Raw genomic sequence first — 21,953 nt, forward strand, 5'->3', positions numbered from 1 at the left:
AAGGTGCAGTGGTGTAAGGGGAAAAAATAGTTATTTTTGACCTTGTTCAGGTGTCTGCAAAGTGGGGCAACAACCCTTGTGACAACAATTGTTTAAGAACATGCAGTTGGAGCTCTGTGCTCTGGACTAAAAAACTAACCTACAAAGTAAACTGAAACCGCAGTTCAACATATGGGTTCAACCTGCCAATATTAAGAAGCAATGCAATGAATATACCATCTGCCTGTATGTGTGGACTGTTAACTTCCATTTCAATGTATCTGAGGAAGTATGCGTGCACACGAAAACTCATACCAGGAATAAAACTTTGTTGGTCTTAAAGGTGCCCCTGGACGCAAACTTTGTTTCAGTCATAGAAGTTCAGCTGAGGTCTGTTCCCTGTTTTTCTACCAGTAGTGGGGGTGGCTTTGGATGATTAGAATTTGGATGGAAAACTACCAAAGAATTACCAGATCACTATGCAGAGGAAGGCAATAGCAAACCACCCCTGTTGTCATGAGATGGCTGCCTCTTAATAGCACTTCACACACACACACACACAAACCTGTGGAACAGAAACACAGCATGGCCAGAAGGTGGAGCTGTTGTAGCATAATTATCAACAGCTGCCTTGGAAATGGTTAATGAACTGAAACTGGGGCGGCACAAAATCCAAAGGCATCCTAAGCCTATCTGCATCCCAGTCTTTTCTTGTACTGGGCTGCCTAAGTAGCAAACCAAAATGAGCAACAATTAAGCACACAAATGTATAAAAACCCACCAAATGTGTGAGTATCATATAAAGAAACACACGTGGAATCTTTGGCCTCTTTCAAAATGCAATGGGTTGGATCTTAGAGTCTATTCTTGCTGATGTAGAGGCACTTATGCAGCAGACACAGGTGGGGCTTGGTCTTCCATTCCTTCCTTCCACCACAGGTCTCCTACTTCGTGCCATCTGCTGTTCCTGAGGGGGTCACCTGAACCTCAAGGGCAATACTGGGGGGGACTACAGTGAGAGAGCAGATCAAGAAGGAAGAAGTGCCATGTCATTAATGGAGCAGAGGATTCAACCCATTATCTTACAATCCCAGAAAGGAAGGCCAGCATTTTTGCCTCCTTAAATTCAATGCTGAGAAATACCAGCTCCGCTCTGGCCAGTATATCTCACCCTTTGCTAAGCAGAGCAAGATATGAAAGCTACTCGGTCTCTTTGCTTATTACAGCTCCTTGACATTCTGACAACACTTGATAAGTTCACTAATAGGCATTCCCACAGAACTGCAATGCTGGGCCAAGAACACTGAGTATTTAACCAGCAATCAGGCCTCTCCATTCTTCTTTTAATGAGGCTTTAAAATACATTTGAAAAAGAAGCTTAAAAAGAGTGAGGTGACCATGGAGGTTCCCTAGGACCTGTGCCAGGGGTTAAAGAGGAACACTGCACAGCTTCCCATTCAGAGAACATAAAAAATCTTCCTCCACCTACACCAAAAGATAAAGCCAAGTAGTACATTAAAACATGAAAGCTTTGTGTCTGAGCCTGCAGCGTTCATTCTTCCAATGAAAAGAGAGTGGCATTTGGCCATCTTTGCAAAGCCAGTTTCAAAGGCAGCACAATGGTCCCAATTGCCCCACAAATGGGCAAGCACAGGGGGCACGGAAATTCACTGCCACAGGAGGAGGTGATAGCTACAAGCATAGATGGCTCCAAGAGGGGACTGGATAAACATATGAAGCAGAGGTCCATCAGTGGCTATTAGCCACAGGGTATAGATGGAAAGCTTTGTCTGGGGCAGTGATGCTCTGTATTCTTGGTACTGGGGGAGGAGGGGGAGAAGCAACAGTGGGAGGGCTCACTGCTGGACCTCCTGATTGCACCAGGATTTTTGGCCACTGTGTGACAGAGTAGAGTGCTGGACTGGATGGGCCACTGGCCTGACCCAACATGGCTTCTCTTACATTCATGACTTCATGTCAATAGGGCTCATAAAGGGAAAATGCTCCTGTTCAATGATGTTTGGTCTTCTGGTTTAGTGTGTTTAAGCTCACCTCAGAGGAACTTTCCAACCTGAGCTTCCTCTATGTCAGATATGTGAAATTCACTTTACAAAATCATTGCTGGTCAGCAAGATCCCCTAGAGAACATTTACCACCAAAAGGGAATGCTTTTAAAAACAGAGGTGTTGTGTTTAGCTCCCTCCCTCTTCAGACATCTGCTCTGGTGACTGCCTAAGCCATTAAATCTCATCCTACCCCAATAGCTCAGAATAGGTTTTTTTATAAATAGACTATCACCACCATGGTTTGGATCCTCCCCTTTAATTGTATTATCAAGGTGATGATATCAAATCAGCAGTTTCTAAGTTCAGTCATGAGTATTTGCTATGCAACCTCTATGAACAGTTGGGAATTCTAGGCTGCCCTATATATCAACTAGTTTCTTGGCAGGATATGCTTACCTAAGCAGAATTCATCTTCCTAACATCAACATCCACGAATGCTGAAGAAGGTCAAAGACAGGCAATCTAAGCAGTGGATGAAAGGTAGCTGATCTGTCCTCTGATGGGAGAAGGTTTGTGCCTTATTGCTTTAAATAGGATATACTTGCTGGGTACGTAGGATGCAGTAATACCTGCCTTCCAGAGGGTTTCAAAGAAGCCTAATATTGGTAATATACTGAAATAGCTCATTATGCACAGTTTTCCTGGTCCAAATGCACCCGTCAGGCAATAAAAAAGTCTGCCCATCTAAAAACCTAGCAATAAAGTCTTCCACTCACCTCAGCTGCATCATTATTCCCAGACAACAGGCATTTTGCTTCACCTCTGCTCTGTACTCCTCATTTCCCAAGCATTCCATTAAAAAAGCTTAGTGCCTGGAAACAAGATTGATTTCTCATATAGTGTTCCTCTGGACTCACAGAAGATCATTACAGAACAATGCAGCCTTCAATTACAAATTACAGTCTGCATTCAGGATAAACTGTAGTTTGTTTGCTACACAAACCCCTGGTTAACCTAGCAAAAGAGCATAACCACAATTCACTGACAAACTCCACTGCTTGCTTCCTTCCCCAGCACCCAAGACAAATCCCTGGATACTTTCACAAGCTTTATTATGTATGAAGCAGGCTTGCTGTCATATGACTGCAACAATTCTGAGGAGAACAAGAGGACAAGCGAAGTCTCCTTTCCTCCTCACTCTTCACAAAGGATTGTCAGCCAGCCACCCTTCCCCCTCTCCTTTTCTGTCCTGCCGCCTCACTGAATTCCTGAACTTTTTAACTGCGACAAAATATCTCTTTTAAAGGACTGCCTTGCCATTTCACCGCCTTTTAAACCTGAAGTGTTCTCGGTTTGTGGAGTCATTACTAATAGCGGAGGGGGAAAGAGAGAAGAAGGATCACAAACAGGGCCATTGTACCTGAAGCCACGAGCTCTTTCACTGGCCTGTGCTTCCCTCTCTATATGCAGGAAGCAAAGGAGCTGCTAGACAAACTGGGATTGAGCCATCGCAAAAACATACACCCACACTTTAACAAGCAAAGTACCGAGGGACGGTGGCTCAGTGGTAGAGCATCTGCTTGGGAAGCAGAAGGTCCCAGGTTCAATCCCCGGCATCTCCAAAAAAGGGTCCAGGCAAATAGGTGTGGAAAACCTCAGCTTGAGACCCTGGAGAGCCGCTTCCAGTCTGAGAAGACAATACTGACTTTGATGGACCAAGGGTCTGATTCAGTATAAGGCAGCTTCATATGTTCTTCATATGACTACAGTTTAGAATTCAAATGTTATCATCCGCCCATGAATTCAGTTTGTTAGACCACCTGTGTAAAAACATCACCCCGAACCAGAGCTTAAATAAGCCATTGTTTATAACTGGAGTGTACTGTCAGACAGAAGTGCAGCCATGAACAATGAACAAGCTGGTGTACAAACAAATGGGTTAGATCCTGTCTAAATTCCATGCATGGAGACACAACTTTGCGGACTCCTGTAGCAGCACAAAATGACCACTGAAAGGCTTTGTGAGAGTAATAAGGTACAGCATGAGTAGGCTTGCCAACTCTAGGTTGGGAAATTCCTGGAGATTTTGGGACTGGAGTCTGAGTTTGGAAGGGAGAAACCTCAATGTGGTATATTTCCACACAGTCCACCTTCCAAAGCAGCCATTTTCTCCAGGGGAACACACCTCTATAGTTTAGAGATCAGCTGTAATTCCAGGAGATCTCCAGCCCCAGTTGGAAACTGGCAACTCTAAGAATGAAGGGGGAGTTGGGTGGCTGCTGCAGGAGAGACAAATTGCCCCCTTTGTGTGCATGGATACTTTCAATGGGATCCAGCACAACATTTTAAAACTGCTGCTTCGAGGGGTAAAGCCTCCCCCCTCTTTTCCCGTCATTTTTAATTTAGAGGATTTAAGTTACATGCTAGAAGCAAATCTTTTTAAAAGAGGATGCTCATTAAAACTGAATTTCCCACGTTAAGAACAAATTTGCTAAGGAGAGGGAAGAGGCGGTTATAACAGCTCCCTCAGTCATGAAGTGTTTAAGCATGGAGGTTTCGTTTACCCTTTCAAGTTAACCTAGCCAATGCAGTCCAGAATTCCACAATCAGGCCTTTCCAAACTGATTTAAACAGACTTTCAGTTTAAGTTTCTCTATGAATAATAAAAAAAATCACATGTGGTTACAAGTATAAATTTTACCAGCTAGCAAGCACTTCTAGTCTCTTGGCCTTGTCTGGCATCTATTCAGTCAGAAGGAATTTTCTACCACCCTGGGCAAGAGACTAGTTGTGAGAATGAATGTATTAAACACTTGGCAGTTAAAACAAAAGGGAGAGATGTATGGGTAACAAAACACTCCTTAAGGTAAGATAATATGAATCCCAGAAATTTTACAAGTGCCAGAAGAAAGGCAGCAACTGAAGGCATGCCTCCATTCACTCAAGAGATGTTCACCAGGTTCAAGACTGCATTCCTGAGAAAAGGAAGTTTTCACAACTAAATGCTATCTCAAGAAGTTTCCGAATCATAGAATTTGGCCATACAACTTAACTCAGACTCACAACTTGCCATGTTGTAAGCCAGAGGAACTTGCTGAAACTGGTAAGATTTCAACAAGCAAGCAAGCTTGTTTCAAACCTTTCTGGAGAAGTGAAATATGTTAGCCACCCAAGTATAATGAAGTATTTGATTCAGTCAAAACAAGATGAGCGAAAACACTGAAATAAATGGTCAAATTGCTGAGAAACATTTATATACTATTATATTCAACCAGTACAATGTTCCATAAAACACAAATTCTCAAAACTGCTTGTCTGGCTATCAGAACACACCACGCCCACCCCTCCAATGTGGTATCTCATCTCATGATGACATAAAAGCTGGACTGAATGACAACACTGTTTACAATGCCAACTTGTGGGACAGTAAAATACAAGGCTGTCTGAAACCTTCTACATCTCCTGAACAGAAAAGGATGCAATAAATATCGCTGAGAGGAAAACCAAGCTGCCAGAAATCAGGCATAAATTTAACAGTGGGAGGTTAACAGAGAAGCAAATGGGGAATGCCTCAGTTAAAAATAGAAAAGGAAGGAAGGAGATTCCTTCATCTGGGGTTATCAGTACAAAAGCAAATAAGAGGCAGATTGCTCACAGATCAGACACAGAACGTTCAAAGCAGCTGCTTGGACCAGCGTGGCACACACTGCTATGGTTAAGTGGTCAGAAAACACTGCGCCTGCACCAAGCCGAATGGGCTAAACAAATGTTGTTGAGAATTAGGATTGTAATCATTGTCATTTTAGCCTCCCTTTCCTCCAGGCTAGAAGAGCATCTGCCAATGCAAAGCAGTTATGATACGTTACAGATATTTCCTGATTATTCTGGATGAATGCAATTAAACTCACAAGACCAGAATGGACAAAACCATTAAATGAAGCCGGCAGCGAATGAAATATCTCGTTCTGCTGATTGTGGATGCGTTTGAGCAGAACAGATGCTTGGTGGTAGTACTGGTTGCTAAATTAGGCATCAATCTTATTGTGTTTATGCTCATTTGCTTATGCCTGTGTCATATGGAAAGATCAGAATCTTAAGAGGGGCAATGACAACTACAATGTATGAGATTTTACTGGGAGATCGATCTGTAACACATCTTTGCTGACCCATTCCGTTCCAAGAGAGATAGCTAATAAAGCCACTCAAAGAATAAATTAGCCAATTTCCAGGAGGCTTTATGCAAACGTTAGGAGCAGCTATGCAGATAAGATGAACACCAGCTATCTACAGAATAGTCAGGACGCACAAATATTGAGTGTAAATGCCAAGATTGGTTACGAGCCCTTTAGATTAACTGAAATCAATGCAATTTTAGGGCATGCAACAGCCAGCTTGCAGCTATTGCATACTGGTTACGCCTTGATCAATCTGGAGCTTGGTTTTCAAGCCTTGCAACCATTTGGGTTTGGGCAAAAGTTATTACTTCTCATAGATTGGGAGGGGGGGAGTGAGAATGTCTTCTCCAACAGACACTGTCAGGAGGCTTGCATGGCAATTTCCATCAAATACAAACTATACAAACATTTTCTTGCAGGCCAGAGAGCAGCAGACCCATTCAAACCTTCATCTTATGTATGTGGTGCAAGTTCAGCGCTCCTAAGGACTGAGGAGACACGGGCGAGAAGGCAGCACTGGAAAGGAAAGTAAGTAGATTTCCAGTTTTGATTCCCAAAAGTCAATAGCTAAGAATCAAGTCTTCTAGAATAACAAATTGACCGTTTAAGTAAAGGAACTTACATTATTGACTCAAATGCACAACTAGGTTTTTTCCCCCCAAGTATCCCATCAAAAAGGGGGGGGGGTTATCTTAAATTCATACAATTTTACAGTGATGGGCAATACTAAAAATGCATAACCTTTGGGGGGAGGGAGGGGTCATCTTATATTCATGGTTATGCTGCCTTTTGAATAAATACAGTATATTAGCATTATTTCATCTCTTCACAATCCGCTACCATAAGACTTCATTTGGGAAGTTCAATATTAAGTTCTCCACCAGAGGGCGCTCACGTTGCTCTAAAAGGCCTAGCCCAATCAACTGGAAACCACAGTTAAGAGCAGAGACATTCAAGATGCAAATGAATTGGGTGGGGGCGGGAGGAATTCCTTCTTGAAATAATTTGCAGTGCTTTCCTGCTTCAGGTGAAGAAGCTGCCATGGCACAATTACCACACCTAACAGCGCACAGGTCCTTCTATTAATAAAACGCCCATTATGCTTTCTGAGTTCAGGATGAGTCACTGAAGCATGCATGCACATAAATCTGCACACGCACACAAGACTTCTTCTACCTGGTACTGGCTAAGCAGTTTGAAGTCAGGTGTTTCCAAATGATTCAGCCCCATATAGGGCAGACTTTTGGTCACCTACTGACACGGCCTATTAGTCTGTAACGGACATTATAAATCCCCTGCAGCTAATCAACAGAAAGAAGAACAAAGTCACCAGGCGAGCAATGAGTGAGCTTTCCAACATGTCCTTTCAAAATCTCAGACACTTTGGGTCCAGGAACAACCGATACAGAAAATTCTGAAGATGCTGCTATAGTGTAAAGCAGATTTTGCACAGTCTTGCCGGTTTTCTGTTTGCCTGCAGAAAGGGCAAATTTTAACATTTACTCAAGGTTCTTCTTTGTGACGGGTCCCAGAGGAATAAGAGATGAAGCCCCAGGTTGCCAGTTCAGCTCAGCGCAGGGTCAGAGGTACAGGCACGCCAGAGCTGCACACGCACACGGCAGCCTTCTAAAAGGGAGCTTGTGACTCGGGGCAGAATGCATACTTTGCATGCAAAAGATCCCAGATTCAAGTACTGGCATCAACTGTTAAAAGATCGCATACAGCAGGTGATGCTAGAGTCTCTGGAGAGCCTCCGCCAATCAACAACACTAAGTTGCAGAGAACCACTCATCTCACTTGATATATGGAAGCCTCAGGGGTTTTTTTGTAGCAGGAACTCCTTTGCATATTAGCCCACACATCCCTGATGTAGCCAATCCTCCTGGAGCTTCCAGCTGGCCCTGTACGCTCTTGGATGATTGGTTACATCAGGGGTGTGTGGCCTAATATGCAAAGGAGTTCTTGCTACAAATAAAGCCCTGGGAAGCCTCATACGTTCAAACAGAGAGGGGACAGTCAACCACATCTGGAGGGTGCTAGCTGAGCTTAAGGAAGGAGCTTCTACAAAGGACGTTTCAAGACATGTGGCTCGGATCCAAGTGAGTATTTCTGTGGATAGAAGGATTTCCATCCATAGAGTCAGGGGTGGAATTCTAGCAGGAGCTCCTTTGCATATTAGGCCACACACCCCTGATGTAGCCAAGTCCTCCAAGAGCTTACAAAAAAGAGCCTTGTGAGCTCTTGGCTACATCAGGGGTGTGGCCTAATATGCAAAGGAGCTCCTGATAGAATTCCACCCCTGCAATGAGTGCAACTTTCTAATCCCCACTCCACCCTGCTGCAGCCCCAACGCCTTCAGAACAGCACCAGGGGGCCATTTGGGGCTGCAAAATGGGGGGGAAAGGAGATGAGAAAATACTCCACAAAAGGCAATTGTTCTGTCTTTGAAAATGCTATGCTGGATCTAAAGCAGTCTTAGTAAACTGGGCTTACGGCAAGGAAAAATCCCTTCCAGGCAACATGCAGGGAAACTCTAAGAGCAACACCAGTTCTCTTCCAATTTACTATGAGCTATCAGTGTAAGCATCCGTGGATCGATTTTTTTTTTTTAAAACATCCCTCAGCTACATGATCAAATACCATCAATGCCAATGCCAGCTACCATGGGGCTTCCTGAGCTGGAATCACACAGCAATACCAAAATGGGAAAACCCAACCCCCAAGGTATTTCCAAGGCACTGCTAAGCTCTTGCACTGACCCTGGGGCTGCCCCCCCCCCACAAAAGACACATGTTAAACGAGGAAGGATACCCACTCCAAAAGTGTTGTTTGTGCAGTTACACCCCTGAACATTCAGCACCATTACTCAGCTCAAAGGCCATACATATACACAGACACAAGAGCTGCCTGAAGAACTTACAAGTGACAAGGGATGGACAAAACAGCGGAAATCAGGAGATTAACCAATGGATGGTGGAAGACAGGGCTGAACCTAGACTGTCTGGCACCCTAGGCAAGGCTAACTTCTGGCACGCGCACACACACACACCCACACTCTGGCACTGATAATGCCACTGAATCAAATGGGAGGTACCCATTTGGTGCTCAATTGCCTCGTTTGCCTAGTGGCAGGGCCGACCCAGGTGGAAGAGTGGGGAAAGGGAATTCTGAAAACATTCAGCAGCATGCATTACACTAAAGCAAAGAGAAACTTCTAAAGTGCAGTCTTGGAAAGCAGAATACAAGACTGGCCAGTTGTAAGCTGATCCAAGTCCAGGAAGGAGGGGATGTGGTTCATCGTGGAGCTTATGTTTTGCATACAAAAGGAACCAGGTGCGTTTCTGGCATCCACAATTAACAGACCTAGCCTCCATGGATTTGCCTCATTCACAGCTATAATTGAGAGTTAAACATTTTTAACAATGTTAAAAGATTAACTGTGCTCATATTGCATCTTAGACAAATGAAAGTAACTTAGTTTGGACTAAGTTCACTCCTCTTTCAATACCTAAACTCCCAAGTCACTTCTATCACCCCAGCGAAAAAGGGGGAAACAAAACATAACATCCCCTCCCCCAAGAAAAGAGAAACATAAAATAATCCATTGTGAAACCTCCACTAATACATTTTCCCTAAATACAACTCCTGTTTTGGCAAGCCGAAGTATTACATGCTCTCCTTCGAGATGGACTTAGAACCATAAGGCTGGAACAGCGGGAGCAATTTCTGCATCTTGTAAGTGTGCTCCTGGCGGTGATCTGGTATCACGCTTCAAAATCAGCAGCAAAGCTATTTAGGAAGCTCTTCAAGCACATGACATTTGTACTTGCTTTCTTTCCCTACTACCATTTCCAGGTGACCTTCTCTAAAGCCAGATTGCTGCTGCCGCTGCTCCTCCTCCCTCTCCTCCCAGGACTCCTTAAGCCACAGCAGGGCAAGGATTTGTCAGCTTGGCTGATGCATAAAAGGCTTTGAACATGAGCCCTGCTTAGAAAACCATGTCTAGTTTCCCTAAGCTGCAAAATTAGCATAACTATCTGCTGAGTACTGGTTGGATAGTTGCAGAAGTCCGTGAGAGTTTTTTTTTAACTACAAAGAGCCTGAACCTCCACCTTTGAGTTAATTAAGAGAGCTAGTGTACCCTAACGAGCAAAAAAACAGCTCTGAGGAAGAAGGCCCATGCTCATCTCCCATCTGTCATGTGCTCACTCTGACGCATTAGGCAAGCCGCTATCTTCTCATCAACCCAGCTTTTAATACAAGGATAACCAGGGCTTTTTTTGTAGAAAAAACCCAGCAGCAACTCGTTTACATATTAGGCCATGCCCCCTGACATCACCATTGTTTTCCATAGTACTTTTTTTGCAGAAAAAAACTAGCATAACCTCATTGGCATATTAGGCCACACCCCCAACACCAAGCCAGTTGGAACTGTGTTCCTGCTCAAAAAAACCCCTGAGGATAACTATACTGCCTGCCTTACAAGATTGGAGTAAAGATTACTGAGATAATTTGGGCAGAATTTTTTTTAAAAATATTATATATAAACCCTACAGCCAACTAGAAGCCTTCAATTGCTCATCATGACATTTTTTCAAACAGAGTTTGAATACCTGACTGGTATCTTATATATTTTAACTATTTTATATATATATATATATATATATATATATATATATATATATATATAAACAAAACCCAAGTTAAAACAAGACAAAACACTGAAGGTGCATTTACCACTACTGAGATCGTTAAAAAATGACCTGGATAGCTTAGGCAAGCCTGATCTCATCAGATCTCGGAAGCTAAGCAGGGCCCACCCTGGCAAGTACTTGGATGGGAGACCTTCTTGGAATACCAGAACCGGGAGGCAGAGGCAGGCTGTATCAAGCCACTTCTCTGAACATCCTCCATGCCCCAATAGGGGTCCCCAGAAGTCACCATGACTAAGACCACAATTTATGTAAAACTTCAAACAGTTCAAACAGCACGATACCCACTATTGTACTCTTTGGTCTGTAACTTGGGCCAAAGTCATCAACTTTAAATTGCAGGTGTATAGGAGCTGAGTAACACTGGCTTCCCCAAGACCACCCAGTGAATTCATGTGAGAAGCAAGACTCAGTCTAGGGGCTGGTCTGATTCTCAGCTCTGTCTCTTACCGCTGTGCTATATTAGCACCAGAGACCAGTCATGGCAGGCCCCTGCACTACATAAGATGCAACACATGCACTTCTCCCAAGTTGTTAATATTTTAGGGCGGTTATCTGGCTGGGTGGCCAAGCACTCAGAAACAGTTGCTTGAAAGATGCATTAGGACATCGTTCTCAAGAACCCAAGAGTTTGTTCACACGCTATGCGCTTTCCCACCAGGTCAAGCAACACAAATCTTAAACACAGGAAGTGGCTCAAACGGCTCGAGATCAGCTCTATTTGTTAATCCAGATCAGAAATCCAATTCACCAGTGAAAATTAATCCTAGGAAACCCATTGCGAAAGCCACAAATATAATAGAGCCTCTTGCAATGTAGTTAAAAGATGGGTTTTCCCAAAGCAGCTATTTGAAGGGCTGTAGAAAAACTCGCCAACCGAATTCATCTTCAGGCACAAAGGAAGGGGGCTCCCTGCTGTTGGCGAGGATTACTATAATGGGGCTGCTCATTCAACTCTTGATGAAGTGCCCCGCTGCCAGAAATAGACTACTCAAGGTTAACCAGAATACTGAAAGCCACACACACCTTATTAGTGTCACATATCATCACAGGCAGCATGCATTCTGCAAGAGGCAAGGCAAGCTCTCTGGGGGTGGAGGGGGGGAAGAGAGAGAAAGAAATCCAGCCTCCCACCCCTAGAGAGACTGCAGCTTTCAGCACAGCAAGGATTCATATACGTACCAATGGAAATATATTTGCTTAACTAATTGAGAGAAAACAAGCATCGTATTAAGTCATCATCTCTGCAGTGGGTGAACCTCCCTAATAGAATATTTATACAAAGTCTCACTCTGAATTAACTGTTTTCTCAGTTATAAAAATCCCCTCCGAGAAGTTTTCATAACCTTGAGATGCTGACTTTACATCTGTGTGTATCAGCAAGGATTAGGGAATTATTTTTTTTAAGTTTTACATTTCAGACCTTTTATTCAGAACTCGTCCACCTGCCCTAACCTCAACTAGGCATGGCTTCTCAGGACCACACAAGGCCTAGACAGGTATTTTTGCCGGCTGCCTAACTATGGAATTCCCCACCCATGGAAACTCACCCAAACCCAAGTCAGTTTATCTTCCAGAAAACAGGCAAAATCTACAAGCCTTTGTGTGCATGTAAACATAAAGCAAATAAGGGATAATTAACCTCTATCTCGTATAGAAGTGCCCTGTCTGCAAGTTCTGTTGCTACAGAGTCTATTATTCCAAACCCTCTTTCATGAAAAATTGGGGGAAAGGCAGCAAACCTCAGGGAGACAAGCTTAGCCTGAAGCCTCCAGTTGCTGATCCATTTGACATACACATTGTTGTTCACCTAGATTTCAGAAGCAACTACTCCCAACTAAAATAACAGTATAAACTCAAAAACGTTTTGCTGACACATAAATCCAAATCCCTGTTATCAAAGGGGTGTTCCCAGAACACTATGAAAACCACTAAAGTATATCTGACTGAATGTTAAGAGGTGTCCAACCCAGTTTCAAGAACACATTCAACAACGGATGGTGAGAAATGACACTTTGGGACTATACTGCCATTGGTATACCTCTGTCGCCACTGGCCCTGGGGCATGGCTTCCCCAATAGCCTTCACAGAGGGGAAAGTTGTGCAGGACTGATGTGTCTGGCAAAAGGGTGTCAACAATGCAATAAGCTTCACAGTTAATGCACAACTGCAGCATAGCAAGGCCAAAAAGTGACTTGTACAGGGGTAGCCAAACTTGTTTAAATGTAAGAACTACATAGAATATACATCATATGTTTGAGAGTCACAAGACATGAAGGCATGAAGGCATGAAGGCATGAAGGCAGGCAGGCAGGCAGGCAGGCAGGCAGGCAGGAAGGAAGGAAGGAAGGAAGGAAGGAAGGAAGGAAGGAAGGAAGGAAGGAAGGAAGGAAGGAAGGAAGGAAGGAAGGAAGGAAGGAAGGGAGAGGATGATATAGGATGTTTTGAGATCTTGTAGCAAAAAATATCATCAAAGATTTCAGGTTTTCACGGCTGGTAACATCATTAGGGTTTGTAGAATCTTTCGGGCTCAGCACAGTCAACAACCATCTTCCTTATCTTCACACTCCTTCCAACCCTCCCAGCAATTAACACAGAACAATGGTCACATTCAACAGCCAGTTTCCTTATCACTACCCTTCCAGGAAGCCCCACCAAACAATGGGCACATCCACAAACCAATTGCCCTTTCACCACACCCCCTCCAGCCTAGAAATAGCAGCTCTCCAGCAGAAGGTCAGAGCGCCTGCTCCGGATGCAACGCCACTGAGGATGTTCTCCGCAGCTGAGAACGAAACGTCTGGAAGAAAAACTTTCTCCAGTAGAACACGGCACTTGAGCCCGAAAGATTCTACAAACCCTAAGAAATATCATGTTTAAAAGAGCAACTGCACAACTAGACAGAAGGAGACTGCTGAGAATTGATGAGGATGTGGATACAATCCAAGATAGCCACTCAACTGCTATGTTCAGAGTTCCAGCAGAACTAAAAGACCCCCAACTGCACGATGCAAGGAGAAATTGACATTCACCCTTAATCTGTTTCTCTGCTGAACAACAGACTGAAGTTTTCTTTTAAAATCCAAGAAAGCTGCAAGAGCAGCTCAGACAACCTACCTCTTTAACAGAAGTCCAGTGCTTGATGCCACTGCAGCTGTTCCTACAAAGGCCACCATCATTAGTCTCCGGCGGCTGCGGGTAGAATGCACTGTTCCATAGTATCGCCTAGAAATGGCAGCTGAACTCATCACAGCAGGGAGAAGGCGAAAGCGCAACATCCTGGGGAGGAAAACAAAGGGTGCAGTAATAAACACATCTAGGAAACAGTTGGCATTCTCATTATAGCCCTCCAGACAGGTGCTTTTACACAAAGAATGGAAATCTCTCATTGCCTTTTAACTCTGTAAAGTAGCAGCAGAAAACTAGTAGAGATTATCTACCAGTAACCCTTCAAAAGCAAAAAGCATGAGCTCTAACACTGGGCTGCTGGAAGTCAAGCACATGGTCAACTGAAGGCTGTAGGTCATGAAGGTCATCCAAAGGGTGAAGGCTGGAATGAGGGTTCAGGTGAGTGCATTCAAATGCATGCTATGTTGCTGATACTGGCAGACCAGAAGGGGAAAAGGCTGGCAGGCTGACCAGGACAAGGTTATGGAGCCACACAAGAAAAATAGGAGTTTGTCTGTTACCCACACAAAAACCAAACTGGATCTGAAAGAATTTACAGCCAGGCCAGGCCAAACAATTGGAGTGACTGCAGAAGAAGAAGACGACTGCAGATTTATACCTCGCGCTTCTCTCTGAATCAGAGTCTCAGAGCACCTTACAATCTCCTTTATCTTCTTCCCCCACAACATGCATCCTGTGAGGTGAGTGGAGCTGAGAGAGCTCTCCTAGAAGCTGCCTTTTCAAGGACAACTCCTGTGATAGCTATGGCTGACCCAAGAGAAGTTGTGCACTGCTTTGGGAGAACCAGTCCACCACTCCACACGAGGGATTCACTTCCAAGAAAATCAGGAAGCTCTTGACGCAAAGCCCAAATGATCCAGGCTACATGAAGCTATATTTACACAAGTGCTGGGCCATGAAACCAGACCTCTTGACATCACATCACAAACATTTTGGGATCGCACAACTGTCAAAGCGGTTATGTCACGCACATGACAAACGGTAAGTTAAACATTATTCTCTCTCAGGACAGTGAGATCAGAAGTCAACATGCAACAGCTAACTTTGTGCAGGCTCCTTGATTGCTAAATTTTGACAACCCAATGAGGGTCTCATGAGAGCGCTAGCATCTGTGCACACCTGCCTTTTGCAGACTTCACCTGGTCTCAAAGCACACGCTCATTTTCTGCCTCTACACACACACTCACAAATGAAAAAGTCATAGACACAATCACTGTAAATTAAGACAGTTACTCAAGCACCACTTCGATTCAGAAGGCCTCTCTGTAGACTTAAATCTAATAAGTTTGACTAATGCTGTGTATGAAGATTCATCTGTAGTTAAGATGTTCTCTATCTCAAAGCTCACCTTTTATAACCAGCAACCTTTCCTCTGCAGGCCCAATGATGGTATGAAAAAGAACGTGAAAAGTTGGCGACTGATCCCAGTGTTATTAAAGGCTTTGCTCTGCAAGCCTTTCAAGTAGAGAAACTGGGTCCAAGTGCAAACAACAATCTATTTCCGAGGCACCTGTGGGAGCTGCAGAAATGGAAACATTTGAAATAATAATGACTGCAACATATGCAAGCACCTTTACTGTGAGATGTAGTGTTTCCATTATGACAAACAGCCAAGAGCGTTTTGCCTTTGTAACCGCAAAGTCACCACTGACTGCCAACACAGCTTACAGAAATTCTTCAGATGGAAGAGTGCTGGGGAATTGTATTGGCTTTTCTGAAATGAAGCTTCACATACATTTTGCCATCCTTCTAACACACAAAGTTGCAGCCATAACTTAGGGCCTGGTGCAGATACAGCAATGCTCCCACAGTGCAATCGTAAGCAGAGTTACACTTTTCTGAGCCCACTGTCTTCTAGGCTTCCCAATCCCCAGGTCCCAGCAAGGGATTCCCTGGTTTTACAGGCTCCTCCCACGCCCCCAGCCAGCTGGCCGGTGGGGAAGCCCCGCCCCCACAGCCACTATGCAGCTCTAGATCTTGGGCAGGTTTAGAAACCTGCAAACAGGTCCATTTCAAAATGTGTGTGTGCCTTTAAAGTTGAGCAGGAAGTATTTCATGGGAAGGGTCAGCTATACATTCCCTCCGTTTGTTTTGCTTTCGTTTCAGAGGAACTAAGAGTGTATGTGTGTGACTTTAGGGTCATCAGAAAGCGGTGTGGGGGGGGGATGTCTATTGGGCAATTATTCCCTATGAAGAACAATTCTCATAGGGAATAATGGGGAATTAATCGGTGGGTATTGGGGGCTCGGGGGGGCTGTTTTTTTAGGTAGAGGCACCACATTTTCAGTATAGCATCTAGTGCCTCTCCTCAAAATACCCCCCCCCCCAAGTTTCAAAATGATTGGACCAGGGGGTTCAATTCTATGAGCCCCAAAAGAAGGTGCCCCTATTCGTTATTTCCTATGGAAGAAAGGCATTTAAAAAGGTGTGCGGTTCCTTTAAATGTGATGGCCAGAACTCCCTTGGAGTTCAATTACGCTTGTCACACCCTTGCTCCTGGATTCGCCCCGATGTCTCCTGGCTCCACCCCCAAAGTCCCCAGATATTTCTTGAATTGGACTTGGCAACCCTACTGTCTTCTGTACACTTGAAAGGACCTAATTCTGTTTAGGATTCACAGCCAGCCTCTCCACCAAGGTTAAGAGATTGGGAACCCCCTGGCAGGTCTACCATACTCCCTCCCACTCCTCCTGAATTAGCAAACCAACTTTTAGCCCAGATTCCAAATTTTGTTTTCAAGCTACCTATTGTTGACTCAAAACTTGTGGCATGTAGGATAATGAAGAGAAGGAGCACCAGAGCTCACGGGGGAACTTCTCATATATTGCCTTATGACACTCTCGCCTTCATTCTCCCATTCTGACATGTTACTGTCTTATTGGTTTCCCACGCAAATGCTATCCAGACCAAATGATCTTTCAATTTGTTAATTTCACTATTTTGCCACTGGATTCTAACTTTGTACCAATTTGCTTTCTTAACCACTGCCTACCAGCTATATGTAGCTCTGCTCACTGGACTCCATTCCAGTCTGATGAAGCATGGACGCACACAAAAGCTATGTTCTGAATAAAACTTGGTTGTTCTTTAAGGTGCTACTGAACTCCTACTTTGTTCTGTTGCTTCAGCCCAACACGACTGCCCAGCTGGATCTATATTGCACGGTTGAGAGATTGATACAGGCAGCATCTACACCTGGTGGTAGCAATCTTTTGTTTGCTGGAAATACTCCAACCAAACCCAAGGACAACTTTAAACACTAGGACTACAAACACTAGGAGTACAAATCTCCAGTAGTCTAAACCTACAAATCACTAATGGCATTTTAACCAAAACTCTGTTTCTTGTCTTTAATCTTTACATCAAGAGAGTAATGTTAGCTTTTACTTTTAAAAATCACTAACACTTAAAATGGATTACTGCAATTAGGTATCGCAATCTACCTGACGGTACAAATTATGCAAGGCAGACCATTTTAAGAACATCACTCCCTGCCAGCCACACACAAAAGAGTCAAGGTCAGCTGAAAAAGCAAGAATACTTACTGGGATTTGTAAAAACAGAGGCACATAATGGGATTTCAGCATAAAATGCCTTAAAGGAGAGGGGAACTTGTGGGAGTTGAATGGAAGTCCTCATGGTACTGGACTAACATAAAAACTTCTAGAAGTGGGAGGGTGAACTGACATCTAGCATAAGGAAATAAGATGATGATACTGGATTTATATCTCGCCCTGCACTATGAATCTCAAAGTGGCTCACAATCTCCTTTACCTTCCTCCCCCACAACAGACATCATATGAGGTGGGTAGGGCTAAGAGAACTCTCACAGAAGCTGCCTTTTGAAGGACAACTCTGCAAGAGTTATGGCTGACCCAAGGCCATTCCAGCAGCTGCAAGTGGAGGAGTGGGGAATCAAACCCGGTTCCCGTCCACTACACCAAACTGAGGTGAAAAGTCAGCAATTCATCTGTTCAGCAACTTTCAAGCTCTTTTTCATGTGGAAACCTAGACTTTTCCCTTGTGCACCAAGAGTCTCTCTCAGCCTGCCCCCCAAAACCTGCTCTTCTCCTAGCTTTTGTCCTAGCTTGAATTATATGAATCATTATGTTGTAAGCCGCCCTGAGACACTTCGGTGAGAAGGGCGGGATATAAGTCCATTAAATAAATAAATAAATAGCTTTTACATTTGAAGGGGTAGGAAGGAATGCAGTCTTGATGATCATGCTCTTTTGCTTCATGAAGCCCGCCACCAACAAATCTATAAAATTTGGACAATTCTATCCATGCTGAGTTTGCTTAAAAGAAAATAAAGGAAATCTTTTAAAAAAGAGATACATGGGGGGGCAGGGAGGGGTAGAAATTATATATTGGAGGGGCAGTAGGCCAGTGAGCTTAGTCAGTAACATGCTATTTTTAAAAGCAGTTCTACGCACAAGCATTTATCCATACGCAGCATTTTTCAGTAGGTCTCTGTCCAATTTGCTCAGTGTTCATCATAGGCCTGACAATACATTATGCACTCTTGGCCTCTTTAGCACAGTTTCTTGGTAGGCAACGCTGCACTTTATAAGATTACTGCTTAAGACTTCCAATAATACCAAAGCCCATATTGCCTTTGAAGTCAACACTGCCAATCTATGTCAACAAAACCGTTAAAATAAAATAAAGACTTGTCACCCGCTTCAATGCTAGTTTCCAGTACGTGCTTCTTAACTGATGTGTGCAGATGGTTTCTCAAAATGTGCCAATAATATCTGTACATGTACATACGTATACAAGAAGGCCACACAAAAGAGCAATACATAGTTAATATGGCTAACATTATTCACAAATATATTCATTGCCTAGAGAACATGAAACAGTCCGATGCATTCCATAGTAACACTGTCGACTTGCTTGTCATGTATTCTTGCTAGGCCAAATCAGGATTAAACCAAACCAGGTTTATATTTAAACCTGAATAAGAAACCAGCTGTGGTTTCAAACCACTGGTTATCTAACTGCAGTTCATATCAGTAGCAATTTAATGGCTCTCTGTGGGATGATCTTTTACTCCAAAAAAGGAAAAGACTTAGTATCCTTCATGGCTGGATCTGCACAGAGGTCCAGAATTGACGTCTCATCTGCTTTGGCATCTGAGTCTGAACCCCTATCTGGGACTACAACTGTTAAGTGGCAGTCAGCAGTGCTATACCTGCATTGGCTCAAGTGAGAATTTTAGTCGATTTGCAAATGAGAAACCAAAATTGCCTACAGCCTGTGAAGTCGTGCAAGCTCAGCACAGATAGAATTATGCACGTTTTATAAACCAAATTTGATTCAGATCACATTTTCGTTCAGCTTCATCAACAGGGCAACCCTGCGTATGCATAGATTTATTTCTCTGGCTAAACGTAGAACAGTGCAGAGGCTCGGAAGCCAGTGTTGGTAACCGCTGCTCTAGAGCAAAAAGACAGAGATTCCAACCAGCAAGCCCTACACAGCTCCAGACCCCAGTGACAGTTCAGTCATTGACGGAGAAATTGACTGAGATCAGGTCAAGCAGCATGCCCATGTTAGAAAGGGAGCAAAGAGAAGACCACAGTGAAATGAAAAGTGGAGAGAGCCACGGCTTTCTGTACTGGGGAGTCTCCAGGGATGCTGCATTAGTACCATTACCTTAACAGGGTCCACAAAACACACACAAGCACTCTCTAAGCAGGCAGGTCCTGAAGAGGAAAACAACCAAAGGGAGTTCCCCTCTTGCCTATTGAGCATCTGTTCAGCTCTTTTGCAGCAATGTGACTTGTGCCTGCCTCTGCACTGCAGCTTCTGCAGGCAGACTCATTTGGTCAGCCTCGGAGATCAGAATCAAGAGCACATCACACGGGTGCAGATGAAAGCAGCTTTGATGGCTTTTCCCCAAGGAGGAGAAAACCATGCCGGGGGGGGGGGGGGGGGATAAGAACAGCAAGGCTGTCCCCGGCAGTGGCTCTCGCAAAGCTGGTATGTATCGGTGCCATGAAAAACAGGTTCTGATAGAGAAAGGAAGGAGGAGAGGGAGAGGAACTTTGGCACAGAGTCTTTCTTTAGAAATAAGCAAAGAGACAGCAACCAACCTGCTGAAGCTGAATCCGGCGAAGACTGAGGTCCTTTGCGTGGGCCGCGGCGGGCCGGGAGGGGAGATCACCTTATCGGCCTTTGACGGTGCGCCACTGGTACCAGTGCGCAAAGTCAAGAGCCTGGGAGTGCTACTGGAATCCTCTTTATCAATGGAGGCCCAAGTAGCTGCCACTGCTAGATCCGCCTTCTTTCATCTTAGGAGAGCGAGGCAGTTGGCCCCCTTCCTGGAACGCACCGACCTAGCAACTGTGATCCACGCAATGGTCACTTCGAGATTAGACTACTGCAATGCCCTCTACATGGGGCTGCCCTTATACCGAACACGGAGGCTTCAGGTAGTCCAGAACGCGGCGGCCAGGCTGCTGGAGGGACTACCACGGTGGGAAACTGCACGGCCTGGGCTGCGGGATCTACATTGGCTGCCGGTTGTCTACCGTGTTCGCTATAAGGTGCTGGTTATCACCTTTAAAGCCCTATATGGCCGAGGACCTGCCTACCTAAAGGACCGCCTCTCCCCATATGTGCCCCAGAGAGCACTGAGATCCAGCTCACAGAACTTACTGACAATCCCTGGGCCAAGAGAAGCCAGGCTGAGGGCCACTAGGGAGCAGGCCTTCTCGGTGATAGCCCCTCGCTGGTGGAACGACCTTCCGGAGATGGTGCGAGCCCTGCGGGACTTGAACCAATTCCGCAGGGCTTGCAAAACATGTCTCTTTCAGCTGGCCTTTGAGATGGAACCCGACTAATTTGATGAATGGACAACTAGTCATCTTGTGGATATCACGACTACAGCATTTAGCACCTATTTTATTATATATTTAACTTTTAAATAATTTTTACTGTAACTGATATTTAAAATTGTTTATGTTGTTTTATGATTCATGGGATTCCCATGTCTGTCAGCCGCCCTGAGCCCGCCCCGGCGGGGAGGGCGGGATATAAAAATAAAATATTATTATTATTATTATTATTAAGTCTTCAGCCTGGCCTAAGAGGCCTTCCCTCCAGGTGAGACCTGGGAATCCCCCAGAATTACTGCTCATGTCCAGATTACAGAGATTAGTTCCCCTGGAGAAAATGTATGCTTTGGAGGGTGGACTCCGCACCCCACTGATGTCCCTGTTCTCCCAAAACTCCATCCCCAAATCTCCAGGAGTTTCCCAACCTGGATCTGGCTACCCCACTCCCACATCTCTCCCCCAGTGACCAGGCAGGACCTGATTTAGGGAGGCTGGCTGTGATTACTCAGCTGTAATGTATTTGTGTCCCACCTCTCTTTTCAAAAGAACACCCAAAGCCACTAACAAATGTGAAACATTCTACTATAATGCAGATGTCCAATAGTGAACAAAAAAAAAAGACCAACTTTCAAGTTTAGATTGATAGACAGGCAGCTAAAGCAAGTGGAAAAGCTCAGTCTAGAAGGTGAGGTCTCCTCAGGCAAAAGCTGTCATGAATTTTGCAATGAATTTAGTATATATTAGAGAAAGAGCTCGGAGACCCAAGTTCAAATCTCCACTCTGCCACGGAAGCTTGCTAGGCAATTCCAGTGGGGTAACTGCATTCGGCTGTTGTAGCAAAACAGAAGTGCAATGACAACTTACAGGCCAGGGGTGGCCAAACTGCAGCTTCGGAGCCGCATGTGGCTCTTTCACACATATTGTGTGGCTCCTGGAGGTGAAGGAACTTAAAGCATCAAAGGACGTCAGCAGCCCAGCCGCAGTGGCAGAGAATGCCTGGGAGCTGCAGTGTCTTCCCTTCTGTCACAAAGAGTTAAGCTGTTGTTT

At 44.5% G+C, this 21,953-nt stretch overlaps 1 protein-coding gene across 1 annotated transcript in view; it reads right to left on the minus strand.

The window, feature by feature from the left end:
* MICU1 (mitochondrial calcium uptake 1) overlaps nt 1-21,953 on the minus strand; it is a 193,310-nt gene that overhangs the window by 156,600 nt on the left and 14,757 nt on the right. The window contains exon 2 of the mRNA XM_060241204.1: nt 13,990-14,151. Within this exon, the coding sequence (XP_060097187.1) occupies nt 13,990-14,150 (161 nt within the window). The 5' untranslated portion in view covers nt 14,151. The remainder of the gene's footprint in view (nt 1-13,989; nt 14,152-21,953) is intronic.

The sequence above is a fragment of the Heteronotia binoei genome, chromosome 6, assembly GCF_032191835.1.
Source record: "Heteronotia binoei isolate CCM8104 ecotype False Entrance Well chromosome 6, APGP_CSIRO_Hbin_v1, whole genome shotgun sequence".
NCBI lineage: Eukaryota > Metazoa > Chordata > Lepidosauria > Squamata > Gekkonidae > Heteronotia > Heteronotia binoei.